This window comes from Nanorana parkeri, unplaced genomic scaffold (genome assembly GCF_000935625.1).
Source record: "Nanorana parkeri isolate BGI_ZX_2015 unplaced genomic scaffold, ASM93562v1 scaffold192, whole genome shotgun sequence".
Lineage (NCBI taxonomy): Eukaryota > Metazoa > Chordata > Amphibia > Anura > Dicroglossidae > Nanorana > Nanorana parkeri.
In genome coordinates, this window is record NW_017306460.1 from 1,481,523 (window position 1) to 1,499,632 (window position 18,110).

Sequence of the window (18,110 nt, forward strand, 5' to 3'; positions counted from 1 at the left end):
CACTCATTGTTGGATGTTCCATTCTATGATTCCTTGGGATATTTGTTTTCCTTATTAATATATGTAACCCTTAATCAACGTTCTCATATAATCAAGAGGGGCTTGGTACACTTTGAAAGTTAAAGAGAAACTTTACCCATATCTTCAAAATAACAACAAAGGCACAAAGGTTTAGTAATGATAATCTACAAACACATACTTCTAGATAAGTGCCGGCTTTGTATTCTTTGCATACCTTTTTCTTCTTCTCTTCCCCAGTCTTTTGGCAGTGGCCATTTTAACTAAGGGCAGACTACTAGATCTCCCTTTACTTACTGGAACTCTAGCACATGTGACTAGGACATGTGACCATGCACATCATCTCAGGGGAGGGAAATGCCTTTCCCTGAGATCATATGAGATTACAGATGAGATTTCCCAGCAATGCTCTGCTGATGTAACCTTCCCAGGATGCAGTGATTGGGCACAATTACATCATTTGTGTCAATGTGGGCCAGGAAGTGGAAAAAAAGAAATTGTAAGTAAAATAAAAATATGTTTGTTTAGCTAATGAATGTGGAATGATTTCATATCAGCATGTAGAGCTTTATATGGATGTGATTTTTAGTCAAAGGGAGTAAAGGTCCGCCTTAAGCCAGGACATGATCTCCCCCCCAGAATTCAGTAATGGCCCTTTCTAGGTCCATCTGGTATTTTAAATTCACTCACTAAACATCCTTGTGGCTGCTGGGTTTAATATGCTGTATATCACTTCCTCTGTCTTCCTTCAGAAATAAATGCACTAGGGCAGTTTACAATCTATAAATATTGTCACTTTTGAAACCTGACCTCCATAAATCCAAAGCTTTCCCAATTTTGCAGCCTCAACACTTCTCCACATCCTGTTATTGTATCTGAACAGTACTGTCTAGGGCCAGTGTAATGCTAGCCTGTTTTATTGACCCAAGTAACACAACAAACATTAGAATATCTCATGGGCTTAGAATTTGAATGTATTAAATCAATAAATATTGATATTTAATGTTTCTACTATGGAAGACAAATGCTGTTTTCTCTGTTTTATTTTCCTGGAACGTATATAAGCCAGATGATGTGTCTTTGCTGCAAAACTTCATCTGTGTGCCCCCTACACAATCCTTATAACCAGAGCCGGATTTACTCCACCTGCAGCCCCAAGGCCAGGTTCCACAATACGCCCCCCCAATCCGGGCCTGCTTATAACTGGCTTGTAGATCATGGGAATTGTCTATTTAACTGTTTGTTCAGGATTGACTATTACCATGCTTTGTTACTAAGGGGTCTATTCACCAAGCTGCCGAAGGCAGCCGAGTGAATGACCGATCTGAAGTGAAGTGAGCCGAACACTGTTCGGCTATTCACTTCAGGCTGGTAGATCCTTCGGCAGCTTCGTGAATAGACCCCTAAGTAGCATTATGTATGAATTATGTTTAATTGGGGAAAGCATAAGCAATCTTTAGTTCAGTGCATATAATGCCTGGCTAAACTGAGCTAAAGAAAAACAAATGCTCAAGAGAAGATGTTTATAATGAGATATGTCATACCCCTAAAAGAGGACCTGAACTCTGGAAGCTAAGCTGTGCTCAAAAAGGCAAATGGAGGACAAAGGACATGTCACTAGTATTGCAGCTTATCTATCTATCTTTGCTGACTTAACATTCCTTGTTCCACAGTGCATTTCTTTGTGGAGGTAGCTATTTTGGTAGAGGCAGGGCTGTGCTTACTCACGTCAGAGCTTCCCCCTAATAACTGGTGATCTAATAACTAGTAGGGTAATGATCGAGAAACAGCAGGAGAGGTGATAGAAGTGCAGTTCCATAGAATGAATAAAGTAGGAGCAAGGAGATCCTTGTATTGCAGGTCCAAAGTGAAAAGCTTCCTCTCCAGAAAGGAATACAGTGAAAAGAACAATAATAACCTCACCAAATCCCACTCCAGATCTCGATGGACTAGCAGTCAGAGGCAGCAGTGCCTTAGATGATCTCACACTGTATACATACTGCTAAAGGTACAGGAAATGCACTGCCATTTTCTTAGGAAGAACAAGTAGATTTTTTTTTAGGATGCGGTTGAGGCACAATTAACATTTCTAGATGTAGCAAGTTTTCACTTTTTAAGTTCAGGTCCACTTCAGGTGTCTTCCTTTTACATAACAGTATACAGGATATAAGGCAAAAGAATTCATAGACAGTGAAGGCGCTTGATGACACAAAGTAGTAACCTTCCTCTGTGCTTGCTGTCATACACGAATATGGGTCCTCCCAATAGTTTAAACAGGAAAAGCAAAGAATGTGTAGATTACGTAGTAGCACTAGAAAATGGGAGGTATTACTTTTTTATTTTCTGGCCCAGAACCCAAAACATGTATGCAGATCAGGTGTTCTGACTTCATTCTGGCTTCTTCAAGCTTGTTGCAGGTCACTGATTTAGAAAACAATAAAGCCACTAAGCAACTAGCATTTGTAAAAGAAGGTAGGCAATGGTAGCCTACATATTTCTCTGAGGCAAGCTTTCCTTCAAAGGGAGATAACAATAGGCTCCATTGGTGTGTATAACGTATTCCCTTTACATCATAACCGTAAAAAAACAACTTAGTCTGTAATTTACACTTTATATGGTATCACCATGATGAAGAATTCACGTGGAGAAGTTTGAATATTTAAAGCAGAACTGCACCCTCTTATCCCTTACAGCCAAGTAACTACAGTGCAGTGTTTTTAATTAGAGTCAGAGTTTGTCTTCAAAATGTTGCATGAATTAATGGTGGTGAAGAAATAGTAGGCTAAACTGGTTGTATAGCTAGCTATATGTTGGTGAGGTTATTAATAGCTCCTGCCAAACAACCAGCACAGCACTTTTGTGCAGCAATCGCTGCTAGCTGACCCATGGAGTTCCTGGGTACTAAAGTAATTCAGATAACAAAATTATGGCAAAGAGAGAAACTGCTGACAGTTTTATTTTCTTTAAACTGCAATTGTTAAACATTTATAACCTAAATAGAAGTTCAATACTTTTACCTTTTAGGCAGATCACCATAGAGGAAGGGGAGCAACGGGCAAAGGAACTCAGTGTCATGTTTATTGAAACTAGTGCCAAAACAGGATACAATGTTAAACAGGTAAGTGGACATATACGTCAAAATTTCCACCCAAGATTTAGAACTTACAAGTTTATGTAGTAAAGCTATGTAGCATGAAATAACTGTGAGAAGTGCAGGGACCCAGAGCAACCAGTCATGACTCAACAATTAACTGTGATCCCTTCAGCAATCTTAAATCTGATTGCCATAGGCTATTACACTTGGTCAAAGATCTGTGAGGATGTGCCAAGTCTGGGTTCCCTGAACCTGTGATCAGCGGTTACATGCAAAACAGTGTATGTTTTGCATGTAACCACCCCCTGGACAAAATACGCTTTAGGAAATCTATGAAGCTATCCACATGGATGCTTACAAAGTATGAACTGCTGATGGGACTTGAGGGCAGGTTTAGGAAGCACTGCACTAAGTGACAATGCCTGTTAGTGTTGGTGGGATTCGGTATGTTAAAATGAAAAACTGTAACAAGTTTAGATTTTTTGATTCAATATGGTTAAATTCACCTGAACTCCGTAGCTTCATTCATTAATATATCTTTATTTTTTCTAAAGCAAGCAGTAAAGATGGACCTTAATTTGACCTGGTATCATCCTCTTGTAGTCCCTGTACAGGAGAGCTCTGACTTAGATATATTTCATCTGTGTATTAGGTGCTTGCCTGAAGTTTGACTTAAAAACTCACACTATAATAATATATAATATAATACATGTATTAATAATAATAATATCGACATGCCATATGTTCATAACTGCAAGACTTAGACCCCATTCACAGCAGGGAGATAAGCGTTTTTTATGTCCATTTCACAGGCGTTTTCTGTTCCTATGTAATAACTTTTCAAGGCGCGTTTTCAGACGTCCAATGAAAATCTCAGGTGCAAAAACGCCCTAAAAAAACACACAAAAATGCGCTGATCGGTATATTTCCATTGAAGTCTATGGAGCAAAACGAGCTGATAAGTGCCACAAAAGAAGCTCAGGGGCTATTTCAAACACCAGGCATATTTTTGGGTGAGATTCAGCCATTTGCATGAACGGCCCCCATAGGAACACATGGGATTTTAATTTGCATGCGTTTCAGCGTGGAAAATGCCCTGGTGTAAACCGGCCTTTAAGGTGCATTTACCTTGTATTAAACCTTTTAGAAGCACCTAAAAATGTACGGTGTGCTTTCACGTAACCTTGACTGTTCTTGAATGTCTCTTTCCTGCTGTTACTAGACCTCTGCAAGCATTTTCGCTGTGGTCTCAGTATTGCACAGCATCAAAGTCACTGCCTCACAACCTGATTTCTCCATTGGAATAAAAGGGAAAAGTCACAGTAATGTTTTGCAATGGCATTAATCAGCACCTTGCAGGACTTAGTTAGGGCTTTCATCCTTCAAAAGGTGTGTGGTTTTGGCATCTTTAAAGGTGTGTACATTTAAAGGGTTATTTAGTAAGGAAGGTTACCTTAAGGCAGGGCTCATAATTTCAGGTTCTGAACTACTAGCCAGTCCTTAAGAGTTACTCGCCACCAGTTGCCCACCTAACCCTTACCCTGCCCTGGCCTTAACTCCGCCCCTAAACACACCCTCTTAAATATCTTAGGAAATGACACTGTTAAATGTTTCATTCAGAATAAAGTTACAAAAATAAATATTAACAATAACAACATTAACAATATTAACATAACGCAATGTAAACATAAAGGGAAATAAGTATCAATAAAAATCAGTATTAGGGTCAGGTCAAGGGTTACAGTTACATTAGGACTACTTTGAGTAACTCTTTTACTATTAATGTAATTATTATATTAAATTTAGGATTTAGTGTCAAAGTTAGGTCAAGGGTAGGAATAGGAAAGAGGTCAGGGAAATTGTTGAACATTTCTTGAATATTTAATTTGTTTTCAACACTAAAAGCTTCTCTCAGCACCAGGCAACTGGTGCCGAAAACCAAAGTACCTATACAGGTAAGCCATAGGATGAATGAAGGGAGCAATGTAATATGGTAATAAGTAGATGAGCAGGTCTTTGATTCAGGATCCAGGAGTGCTTTGTTATTCTGAGACCAACTTTTACAAAGTAGCAGGGAGAAAGCCTTTTGCTTCATAAAAAAAGTACTGATCAATAAGTAATAAGTAATAAGTAATATAATAATATCTTAACATGTTGGTGGCTATCCGTGACATAGTCCTTTCTATAATAAAAAGCTGGGACCATAAACAGTACATTTTCAAGTGGTGTATTTACAGTCCATTCTTTCTAGATATGTACACCTAGAAATGAATGACCGGAAGTGTAAGGCAACAGTTTTCCCTACCCTTGTAGTCTTCAGAACTATATATACTGGCACAGAGTGGGAAAACGCTGTCATCTAGCTGCACCACCCCCAGCATTGGCTGACTTCACTATTATGATATCTGGTCTTGTTAATGTTAGACCCAGGCTAGATAGTTGACTTGGGGTAGAATAGGGGCAGTACAAGACAGTGGCCTTGCAAGTGGGAATCTGGCCCTCATTTTAAAAAGCATACCATGATTTAGATCTAAAATTCAGTTTTTAACAGAGTAAAACATGGTACATATTATATAGTACATGCTAACATGGGTGTCTGTGAGTCTTCAACATACTAACCAATACCCAAGCTCACACATACTCAGTCATGTTTTTTTTAATAAAGGGGCCTGTCCATTACTCTTAGGATTAGATCTGAGAGGAGGTTCGTGCACAATATCTTCTGGTGGCAGGATCCTCATATAGTGAAAGCAGATGTTAAATTCTCACTTTATAGCACACAGGAGGAAGGACTGAGACTCACATGTGATGTGAGCAGCTGATCACTCAGATCTGAACTCTGCTTTATGCACAAAATTCTCAAAAGAAACAAGATGAGATTCAGATAGCTATATACTATACAGGTGAAACTCGAATAATTAGAATATCGTGCAAAGTTCATTTATTTCACTAATGCAACGTAAAAGGTGAAACTAATATATGAGATAGACTCATTACATGCAAAGCAAGATAGTTCAAGCCGTGATTTGTCATAATTGTGATGATTATGGCTTACAGCTCATGAAAACCCCAAGAACCCCAAATCCACAACCTCAAAAAAGTAGATTATTACATGCAATCAATAAAACAAGGATTGTACATAGAACAATATCGGACCTCTGAAAAGTACAAGCATGCATATGTACTCAGTACTTGGTTTGGGCCCCTTTTGCAGCAATTACTGCAATTACTTTTGCACGATATTCTAATTATTCGAGTTACCTGTATATACAGTGACAAAAGCCAATTGCAATCCCTTCTATTAACATAGAGAATAGGATAAAGTTTACACTTGCAAGTAGAGTTAGACATTCATTGAGGTGCATAGGCATCTGGGGAGCTTTACATGCAAAAACAAAATGTCACCCGTAGCACCCATGTCACATACAGTGCTGTTAATATTTCTAAGCAAACTTTCCTTTTAGGTGGTCAAGCTCAAGAGGGCACGCTATATTTTGACATACTAAACTTTCACACAATATGAAATTACTGGTCAGTATTTATTTAAAGGTGATTAGTGCGATCACCATGTCATCTGGATTCTATTGCATTATTTATGTATATTTGTCTTGACATCTTTTGAAAATGAAAGCTTTGGAAAATATGACATATCAGGCATAGTAGATTTAAAGAAAAATGTGTTGCTCACAACAGCCAATACAATTCTTCATTAGGAGAGTGGCTATCGCTATCCATTGTGCATGGTACTTTACTCAACTGTGCTTTTAATTTAAAAAAATGCAGAGGGCAAGGTAAAGCCGTCCACAATGCTGCTAAGAGCACTTCATGAATGGAGGAGAGGCTGATCACATGACTTTAACAGGTAACATGCTTGGGATCTCCAAGTGCTGTCTTCCCTCCATTCATTCATATGCTTTGGTTTACCTCGGTTTGCCAAAGTAAGGTTATATAAACTGAGCTAGAAAATGACTAGCTGGAATGTGGTTGGTTGTTATTGGAAATGCAGACATATTTTATACATCTGGTCAACTAAGGGAATCAGAGAAGAATTTTAAGAGTTTTATTAGTTGGCACATCATTTGTAGAGTGACTGAAAATAGGGAGCCCACAAGCAATATCAAGGCCATGATCCCAATATTAATAACACACGGTGACTTGCAATTGCTTCCTTTACAGCTATTTCGCAGAGTGGCTTCTGCACTGCCTGGGATGGAGTGTACAGAGGAGAAGAGCAAGGATGGCAGTATCCTTTATCATAGAAGTTTTATAACCTCAGAATCTGAATCATTGAATTTCTCTTATATTTCAGGAGATACAAAAAAAATATACATTGTTTTGTTAAGGTCACCTCCTTGTTCCCTACATATTAAAGGACGTACAGCATATACGCAAACAGATGGTTTTTACAGAGTAGAGTCCATAAAAAAACCTTATGACAAAAAAATGCGCATGGGAAAAATCTGTTTTTGAATAACTTTATGGAGCAGAGCATAGCGGACAGAGCCTTGTACTTGCATATACCGTAGCTAATATTTATTAGATGGCAACATGGTCAGGGAGTTATGTGGTTACAGGTGCCTACATACCCATTAGAATGTTTGCCGTATCTAGTTGCTTAGGGTCTACTCAAGTATTGATCTTTTATAGCTAATTAAAGCTGAATTCAAGCCAGTGCAAGCATATGCCCAATGCCAAACGACTGCTGTAACTTAGTCGTTTGTCTTTCTTTTCATAATCTTGCAGTATTGTCTGTTTTACATAATCTTTTTCAGTAATGACTGCCCCCTTGTAATACTATCAAAGCAGCTCTGATGTCCTTATATCAGAGCTGCCTCCAATGGATGGATCCAGTCTGTGGATCACCCCAGTCTTTCCCCACACATACATGCCCATTGACTTTGATTGACAGGCCCTGCAAATTAAAAGTAGTACTGTGTGAGGAATGCATATATCTGTAGGATGTGCCTCACAGAACCCTCTTTCTGAGGGCTGAACACTTCCAGGAAGTTATAGAGGATGCAGTGAAATAACAGGCAATACATACTCACTTTTATATCCATATAAGAAAGAGAATTGCAACATTTTTTTGTGCGTTTTGCCAGCACGTGGGAAGAAGGGGTTTGGGGTGTAAATGAGAGCAAATGTGAGAACTTATCCTGAAGTATGGAAAGTATGGAAAGAATTTGTTAGCATTAACAGCGCAATCAATAACATGAAATATAACCAAATTCCAATATGAATTAACTGGAGTGTGAAAATAACACAAAAGGTATACAGAAATACTCTGACATATCAGGGAGTCATCCATCCCCTACCTCAAAGGAGAAAATGTGCACACAGGGCTGGATTTACTCTCCCTGCCGCCCCAAGGCCAGGTCCTGTTTTCTAAACTTTTTTATCACTTTTTATTTTTTATTTAATTATTTCTTTATTTTTTTTAATTTTTATTTATTTCAATGCTAAGTGAGAGGGTATAACCACTATAATCAAATGATCAGTCCATGCCGGGAAAACTAATGCGCTACTCACATAAGCCAGCCGTGTGAGATTTCAGGACATGTTTGTACAAAACAGTGTACAGAAAGCCCTGGTGGTGCCAAGGAAACTCCAATACAGGAGTTCTAGCACAGCACTGTGCTGGAACTCCTGTGACATGTGAGACGGGAAGAGCACAGCTCTCCCCTCTCACTGTCTACAGTCTGCTCGGAGCGGCAGGGTTACTTATAAAGGTGCCCATACACTTTACAACCATCGCAAGACCTTAGTCTTGCGATGGTTGTAAAGTAATTAAAAAACGTACGATCTGCCCATCTTGGACAGGCAGATCGTACTTGCAATCATCGGAATCATCGGAATCATTGCGATGACCGCAATGCTGAACAGGCAGTGTGCTCGTGCGCACACCGGCCTGTGCGGCATTGATCTTACGATCATGCTAAAAACCAGCCGAAAATCGTACGATTCTCGGCTGGTTTTCTAGCATACTCCTAAGACAAAAGATGTGCGACCGTACAGTAAAAACGGTTGCACGCCTTCCATACACTGTGCGATTATCGTACGAGTGCGGGATTTCCCGCGATTATCGTGCGATAATCGCACAGTGTATGGGCACCTTTACCCTGTCGCTCTGCTCACTGCAGTCATAGACTCGGGACTCGGCGGTGGAGGACGGAACCAAAGGAGAGAGGTAAGTGCAGGGGGAGGGGGAGAAGGCTGCACACTGTTTACATGTGAAATCGGCAACATCGCTGATTTCACATGTAAACGAAAAATCATCTGCCTCACTCTACATTTAGTCCTGCTTGTATAAAGCAGGACTGAATGTAGAGAGGGCAACTTCCCCACAAGGACACCGCTGCAAAACACACGTGCAGTTTATTTATAACTAGTTACAAGAAAAGTTGAGCAAAACATGTTGGCCACTTACTACATACACAGTATCCCTCACTACCAGCTAGGTGCAACCTTGTGCTGCCCCTAGCACCTATCTCCCTATTCTATCAACTGCCACACAGGCTGTGTCTCAGTGCACGAGATTTGTTTTCCTTTGTCACCACACAGGTCAGTAGAAACCTCCCCAGTCTATTCAGGCATGAAACTGGTTCCATGGTGGAGCCAATCTCTGAGCAGTCTGGGAGTTCTTATAGAGGCCTCATGAGCCAGCTTACTTCAGCTGGGCTCATTACCTCTACCATTTCAGCCTCCCAGCACTCCCTCTAGGGAAGAAAATCTGCATGCGACCTGAACCTGGGACACACATACAGGTGAAACTCGAATATTTAGAATATTGTGCAAAGTTCATTTATTTCACTAATGCAACTTAAAAGGATTTCACAGTGCCTACCTTTACTTTCCTAATGGCAGAGTTCATTAAAAAACCACAGGTATGAGTTAAGATCCAGCCACTCCATCATGTATCTATGGCAGGAAGATCTCTTGTAGATTTGTCCATGCACAGCTAAATATGCACTGTCATGTCATATACCAGCCATAACTAGTAATGAAGATAGTTCATATCTTGGGTTTTATTTTCACTGTCAGGTATCCTGTATATATAAGTTCCTTAACTGCTCATCCTCCACTATAGTGATTGACATTAAACTTGACAAACCTCAAGAACCGCAAGTAACTGATGCTGGGTGCTCCTGCTAATATGCAGCGCATGACAGGTGAGCTGCCAGAGGCCAGGTGCTTACCCCCGAGATGCTTCCTATTGGTTAGCCTGGAAAAACAAACATTTGGAAACCACATCCAGAGAATGTCAAGATCCTCCACTGCTCCTAACTTCTCCCACCTCCCTGGAAACCTTGTTTGCTTTTTTTGTCTTTTTTTTTGTCTTTTGGCTCTTGTGTTGGTCTTGAGTCTTCTGCTCTCTCTTCTACTAGAGTCCCTCCATAATTGTTACTCATTGCACTTTTATTCCACATTGTCTCTTCTTTCTCTCCCTCTTGTGCTCACATCCCCAGGTCCTTATATATGCACCTTGTTATCAACAATTAAATGTACAGGATCACTCCCCTTCTATCGAGTGTCTAGACGTAGATAGTAACTGTACAACAAGTGGTTTATTCTATGCCAACTGGTGAAAGCCAAGAGTACTCCAAATGGATTTGATTTAAATATGCACATGTAAATCCCCTCATTCACCAAGCTTCCTCTAACTTCATTTTTACTATTCTAGATCAAATATACTTTCTCTTCCCTGTGATAAAAAAAAAACCTCCCTACACATACAACCTAGCCCCCTTTCCCCAACACACCTCAGAAGAGAAAGGAAATCCTGACTCTAAATGCTGTTATTAACATTTTTATTTTTATTATCAGTTTTTGTTGTAATATATGTATAATTGTACTTTATTAAAATTGCCAAAAACTATGTGACACAAATGTTTTGTTGTGTTGTTTTTGTAATATATGTTTAAATGGCAGATGCTTGAGATGTGCAGAAAAGCTGCTCAATGTATTTTGACTGTAATTTGCCCGGGATCTTCCAGATTCTACATATCAGAGATGGAGAAAGGATCCGATTGTTAAAATTCTGCCCAGTAATACTAATAACTAATCGTTAACACAAAACAGACATGACAGGAAGCAGAGGGTTCTGTCAAAGAAACACTGTCATTAAATGGAAATTAACAATACCCCCTCCACATTCCAACAAGACCTTTCACCGCTCCTCATGAAACCTCTACATAACTTATACAGTACATACATGTTGCTGTCGGAAAAAGAGAAAATAATCCCTTCTACTGCCATCCACTTTGAACCCAAACATCCACAGCACACAATAAACATTTTGTGCAGATCAGACTAAAGACTAAAGTGTATGTAACGGCAACATTCTTTTTGATAGAAAAGTGAAGCAGTTCAACCCCCTGTCATGTTTTTATTACATAGGAAAAGGAATCACCAGCACTCAGTAGAATAATCCAACATGCCCATTTATTGGACATAGACGTCACACAATCACAAGAGCCAACGTTTCGAGACCACGCAGGGTCTCTTCATCAGGGCATAAAGAGTGACCACTGCGTGCTCTCGAAACGTTGGCTCTTGTGATTGTGTGACGTCTATGTCCAATAAATGGGCATGTTGGATTATTCTACTGAGTGCTGGTGATTCCTTTTCCTATATTGTGTCTGCACGGTGCCATCCGTGTTCATCACTACAAGCACCAGTCTTCATAGGCCTTGATTGCTGCAAGGTGTGCGGAGGATTTCCCCTTCTATCCAATAGGTTTTTATTACAGTCTATTTGCTACTGGGAGGCTCACCCCTCTATTTGTTCTAGTGACCACTGTCACGGAGACACAAAAGAGGGAAAATACAAAATATTAAAGTTGTCATCACAGCAAGAGGTGAAGGGAAACTCTTCAATGGGGACACCTAGTCTTATGACAACTCTCCATGATGAGAATGTTTGCAGTGTGCATGTCCTTGACAACGTTGAGATGGACATGTGCGCATGTCCAAGAGGTTGTCTGTGGCTTCAATATGAGGAAACCACTCATATGACTACAAATATGTGGAAACATAATCCTACTACTGTATTTGTTTGCCATATTGTGGTTGGGGATACTTTGAAGTGATAGTTCAAATATACTATAACATCATATCAAAGTCTATATTGCAGAGGACAAACATATTGTATTGCTGGTGCCCCAAGAAGTGGACTAAGGAAATATGACAATACATTAACATAATCATCAGCTGAAATAACAATACAGTGCATGAATTGATACAATGCTTGTAAAGGTAAGTAGCTGGGCTGTATTCATTTATCTCTCTCTGCTACTCTGCACTTCCCTCTTCTTCTGCAACCTATCTCCATCTCATGCAACCTACCTTCAACTCTGCCCCCTCTGAAACCAGTCTATGCTCCCCCCTCCTTTCCTGTGCCACATATCCATCCATTCCTCCCATCCTCTTCCTTTGTGCTTATTTTCAGCTGCCATCCTCCTTCTCTAGTGTCCTCCCGTTACCCTAAGGAGAACTATGGGGAAAAACGCTGACCCCATAGTTCTCCTTTTAAAAGCTAAAATTGGATCGGTTTGGTGAAGATACATGCACATTGCTGGTGATTATGCCGTCTCATGCAGTATTCCTAACAGAAACCTATTCATTTCCATTAGCACTGGCAAATCTGTGTCCGGTGAACTCCACTAGCCCGGGATGTCACATCTGTCTACCCACACAGCAGCCATCAGCCTCAACTCCATCTTCAATGCTGCATCCCCGGGTCGAGGAACCCTTCTGTACACCCCAATTTGGTCTTCTCTGCTGCAGGAGGGGTGCTGTGCCTACTACTTCCTAGCTCTGCCCTGCTGATGGGCTCACTGCCATACCTTCTATACCCACTTCATCAGTCACCCTGATTGTAGCACAAGATCCTATTCTCCCTGTACCAATTTAGCCAGTCACTCCTCTTACAGACCATATTGCTCCTCCACCTATCACCCTGCTGTCACATCCTCATTAGATTCTATACCTCGGGGTCAGGAGACTCGAGATCAGGTGGGATGCCTTAAGATTTTGCATAGTTTAAAAGTGTACCGTGACTCAAAAAAGGGTGAGAAACACTGCACTAAAGACACGTGTTTTACATAAACATAGTTGCATAGTATTTGAGGTTGAATAAAGACATATGTCCAACCTATTGTGTGTATGTGTGGTCCTACTGATGTGTGCGCATGTATAGGTCACTGAGTGTTCTCATTCTTAAGAGTACTTGTACCCCTGTATATTACGGTCCCTGAGGAAATCGTCCAATCGCCTCTTGAATGATTCCACTCTCAGCCAAAATCACAGCATGGGGCAGCGAGTTCCAGACCCTGACTGATCTAACTGAGAAGAACCCCCTTCGCCCCGTGTGCTGAAATAAAATTAAACACGACACAAACATTTTAACTACCTCCGGGCCGGCCAGGAGCTCTCTCGATCTGAGCGGGCGTCTCTAGACATAGCTAAAAAAAAAAATGGTCCAGATGTGTTTGCATCATGTAACCACTGCTGTTGTTTCCCATGCAAGGTGGGGGCTTGGTCCCCATGCTGAACACAATGCTACATCTACTGTAGTTCAGGCTGAAAGATACATCAGTTATCCCAATGCATACGTGTAAAAGGTAGTTTTACAGTTAGGAATGCAAAAAGAAAAACAAAAGATAAATAACCTCCACAGGCCCCTATTCTCAAGTTAAAGCTGAAGTTTAATCTGCTTTTATTTTGCCTTCCCTGGTTCCTCCCTACCCCCTCATCAACATGCTAAATATACATTTCAAATGAAATCATTCTGATTGAATTACTTTTTTTTAGTCCCAGTGTTGTCATTACTGGGTCTTTGTGCTTTGCTATGCAATGCAGGCAGATCTTCTTCGGACCTGAAGGCCCTTAGGGCCTGTTCACATGATATTCAGGTCCTGATCAGGTGCGGATCTGCAGACGTGGTGCTATGTGTCTTACCGCGTTTTTGATGCGTTCCAGTATATATTAAAAAAAACAATTTTTTTTTTTTTGCTGGAGTGGGGCTGTCAGTATGTTAGCTGCAGTGCAGTGTGCTTGACGCGCTTTCGGACCGTACAAAATGTGACATGCAGTTTTTTGTCTGTCGTAACCTGAACGGACTGCGCACGTGAGAACTGTAGCCCATAAAACACATAGGGATACATTGGGATGCATTTTTAGTGCAGGAGCCTACGGATCCGATCAGCACAGAAAACGGACGTCGTGTGAACAGGCCCTTAAGGAGGATGCATACTTTATCACAGCACTGTCTCAGTAGTGCTCCTCGTCCCTAATGTAAGCAGTGGCTGCCTCTTGGGAGAAGTTATGCAAATACCAACATTCCTTGATAGGTGTATGTAAGGCTGGAGGAGTGACCATTCTTAGGCAGGATGCTTTTGCACGCAGACAACCCTAGGTAACACCCACATGTGATGCTGAGCCTCCATTATTGAAGGAATTCAAATTCAATGAATGCAAGCGGTGCCGCAGGGACAATTAGGCTGGGGAAGGGTGGAGAGCCAGGAAATGAGACAGCCTCCATCTGAATTTCTGCTTAACATTGCTACGGTTTGCAGTGAAATCATAGTAAGCAATTGCAGCACAGGAGAGGAGCCGGTACAATGGTGCAGGGCTGCAGGGAAGGCCAGGGTCCAGCTTTAAGCAGAACTGAACAGGACACAACTATTTCGCTTTCATGATACAAAAGGAGCTTCCTGTGATTTGTTCTAGTTGTTCTGCCCCACCATGATGCTCAGGAGCAGATAGTCTGAAAAGAAGATATGTCAGAAAGCAAAATCTTTTTAAAAACAATGAAGCGCCACAAACTATCACTCCTCAATGGAAAATCCTCTTGGGCATGCTGCAGGATGCTGCCCCAAAGAAAGCAAAATCTGTATAAGCAAAAAGAACCTACATGAGAAAGCTCTGATGGAAGCAGTCAGTCCCCAACTCACGTGCTATATATTTCTCATCCACAGTGAAGCTGAACCTATTCATCGAATCAATGTCCTGGAACTAGCGGGCAGCACACAAGTCTAGAAAGGGCTGCTTCCATCAAAGCCTCACAGATTCCCTGCTTCATGAGGGAGTCCTTTCATTGGTTATAATTAGTGATTTCAACCATTTCCATTTATAAAACATTTTTATGACAGAATGGAAGAGTTTGAGAAGCCAGCTAATAGTACAGACAAACATGTGACAGATACATGCCATCTATGCTCTCATATGTGGCACAGATCAGAGCGTGCAGACACCTACAATCTCATGTCTGTGACCAGCTGATGTTACAATTATTTGTGCGAATACTCTCATGTCTATATGTCACAGCTAGAATCTCTGCTGATAAAATAGGACACAAGAAGATCATTTACTTAGTACATTAGCTTTGGAGAAATTTATTATAGCACAAAAACAAATCTGCCCACTGGTTTGAACAAAGAATACTCCAGCCAGCAGCTGTAACATAAAACAGTCCGACATTAAAAGCCAGCATACTGAACATGGTAGTTCTGTCCCCTCGTCCGAGCGTCCTTCTGACATGCCCAGCGGAGGTTACAAATAGTCTAATGCAGCGTTCAAACTAAACGGTGTGTTTTCTTGTTTTTTTAAAGTTCAGTCAACATGGAGGAGATGCCCACATTTAAATTCAAGTCCTACATTCTTGGAATGTCCATACATTATGCCAGTTTGGCCAGCCAACCCTCTACATTGCTGAGGTTGGCATCCCCCTCTTCCTCTTTGCTGTCCCGAGCACTACATTCTAGAAATTCTACTTTCATTGGGAGTTGAGAGAATTCAAAGTCTTTGCCTTTCTTGCCAAGCTGTGTGGTAGATGGGGAGCTATTGCTGTCCATGGTGCTGGGAGCAGCTGATTGAGTGACACGCAGCGTGTTCCTGTAAAAAATAAGAGACATACATGACACCTGTAGGAGCAATTTCATCTGTTAATGCACATTCAGTGTTCTATGTATTACACAAGCTTGCTTAAAGGAGGAGAACTATGTGGAGAGTGAAATACAGTCATCCCCATAGTTAGAGCCGACCTGTGACACTGCAGCTGTCACACGTCGGCTCTACTGAGCAAGAACTGAGCGATCACATACCAGTGATCTCTCAGTTCACGATCTTCTCCCTGCAGAGAGCAATGACTGTCAGTCACCACTCCCCTCTGTTCATCTAATGCTGACTGGAGAGACAGACAGAGAAGGGGCGGGTACAGCTGACTGGCTCTAGAGAGGCAGAGCCAACTGCCAATCAGGTAGCAGGGTGGATCCCGATAATATTGTCGGAATCTTTCCCGGCTCTATGCTGTCAGCCTATAGCGGGCAGTAGCTGAGTATTGGGTCACAGGAGGACATTAGTAAATATCCTTCTGTAAACCTAACGAGAACTATGGCCAGAAAAGGTTTTGTTTTTTAACCAAAGAAAAGAGCCTGCACTTTCCTTGGATGAAACCTCTCTGTAACACACTGCGGATTCTGCTTTGGAGATATGAATTAGACATTGCAAGTTAAACAGTTTGATTCAAGAGAAGATCCAACTTTTCATATAAAAATCGAATCTGTTGGGACCAGCCTTATAGTTTGACACTCCCATTAAATACAATTACACACAAGCACACAAAAGCTTATAACAAACACTACGGTGCCTAAAGAAGAACTTAACTTTGGAAGCCGTGCCCACAAAAGAGAGGCAGAGGGCGAATGTCTAGTCACCGGTATTTCCTTTGATCTCTCTGCAGCCGATCTTCCCTTATTACAGACTTACCATGCCTTGTACTGCACTGGGTCTCTGTGTGAAGGGGCCATCTTAGTAGATGCAGGGCTTTGCTTTCTCATATCAGAGCCTCCAGCAAAAAAAAAAAGTGAGAAGCACAGCAGTGCACTGCTATTTTCAGGAGGAATTTAAGCTATCAGGCATTTTTTTTATTTTTTATCAGGCTACTACTTAGGCAAAAATAAACATTTCTACATGTACTCTATAACATAGCAAATCTTCAGTGAGAGTTCAGGTCCTCTTTAACTGGTCTGTCTTTAAGTACAATCCTACAGCTTGTGGTACTTACAGTTCCTTTTCCAGTTGCTGTTGTATCAGTTTGGCTGACTTGGCCATAGAGATATCTGTTGGAAGAAAGGATATTAGTTATAGGTTTTGGACATCACCTCTTGGAGATAGGAGTGTAATGCATGTACGTAAAGGTGTCTGTCTCCCCAAACATACAGGGGGGAATTTATCATTGCAATTGCGAGAGTTGAACTTGCACGGAATATATTTGCACCAGATTTATGTTGCGAGTGTAATGTTGTTGATAAATGAGGTTTAATAGACTCCAGGAAAGAAGACTTCTAACTTCAGACAAAAAGCTTAACTGTCGCTTCTTGAAGAAGTGGTCATGGGGACTTCTTAAGTTGTTATTGTTTTCTTAGGTGATGCTCCAGTTTCATACAGCCCCAGAACAAGTGCAGATGAAAACAGGTGCAAAACACGTGCAGATGAAAAAGTAGTGCAAGCTCAGGTGAAAAAACAGGCGCACATGTTAAGACAGATTTGCACATAAAAAATGATCTAAGAGACTAAAACTGTCACAATTGCTTCGATAAATTCCCCCCACAGTATATAATTATTGCTGAACCAGCAGCTGCTCTGTCACATGCAGGTACTTCAAATGCGGCCAAATTTATAAAAGCTGATGCAATGATAGCTAGAGGTGACACAGTTGCCTAGATCGCCCAGTCACATTCCAGCAGTAAAATAAATACATTTGGTTGTTATAGGCAACCACACCACTTTTACTCCAGTCTTTGGTAGCTCAGCTACATCACTTAGAATATTATTCATATTAAAAACTGTCAGAATTGCAGAGAATTGTGTAATAAGGATTCAAGAATTTTGTGGTGCTTTGTACATCAAACTCAAGAAAGTTAAAAACATGCAAAGAACTGATTTGTGGATTCATCCATTCATCTTACAACAGTCTGGAGTTAACTGCCTACATCATC

At 40.9% G+C, this 18,110-nt stretch overlaps 2 protein-coding genes across 2 annotated transcripts in view; one reads left to right on the plus strand and one right to left on the minus strand.

Annotated features, from left to right (window-relative positions):
• The window catches only part of RAB6B (RAB6B, member RAS oncogene family), a 50,709-nt gene extending 40,366 nt beyond the window's left edge, over positions 1-10,343 (plus strand). The window contains exons 6-8 of the mRNA XM_018555334.1: positions 3,043-3,136; positions 7,289-7,355; positions 10,200-10,343. Of these exons, the coding sequence (XP_018410836.1) occupies positions 3,043-3,136; positions 7,289-7,355; positions 10,200-10,264 (226 nt within the window). The 3' untranslated portion in view covers positions 10,265-10,343. The remainder of the gene's footprint in view (positions 1-3,042; positions 3,137-7,288; positions 7,356-10,199) is intronic.
• Positions 373-18,110, minus strand: part of SRPRB (SRP receptor beta subunit) — a 27,272-nt gene continuing 9,534 nt past the window's right edge. The window contains exons 6-8 of the mRNA XM_018555333.1: positions 17,177-17,231; positions 15,750-16,005; positions 373-385 (exon numbers count right to left, since the gene is read on the minus strand). Of these exons, the coding sequence (XP_018410835.1) occupies positions 15,789-16,005; positions 17,177-17,231 (272 nt within the window). The 3' untranslated portion in view covers positions 373-385; positions 15,750-15,788. The remainder of the gene's footprint in view (positions 386-15,749; positions 16,006-17,176; positions 17,232-18,110) is intronic.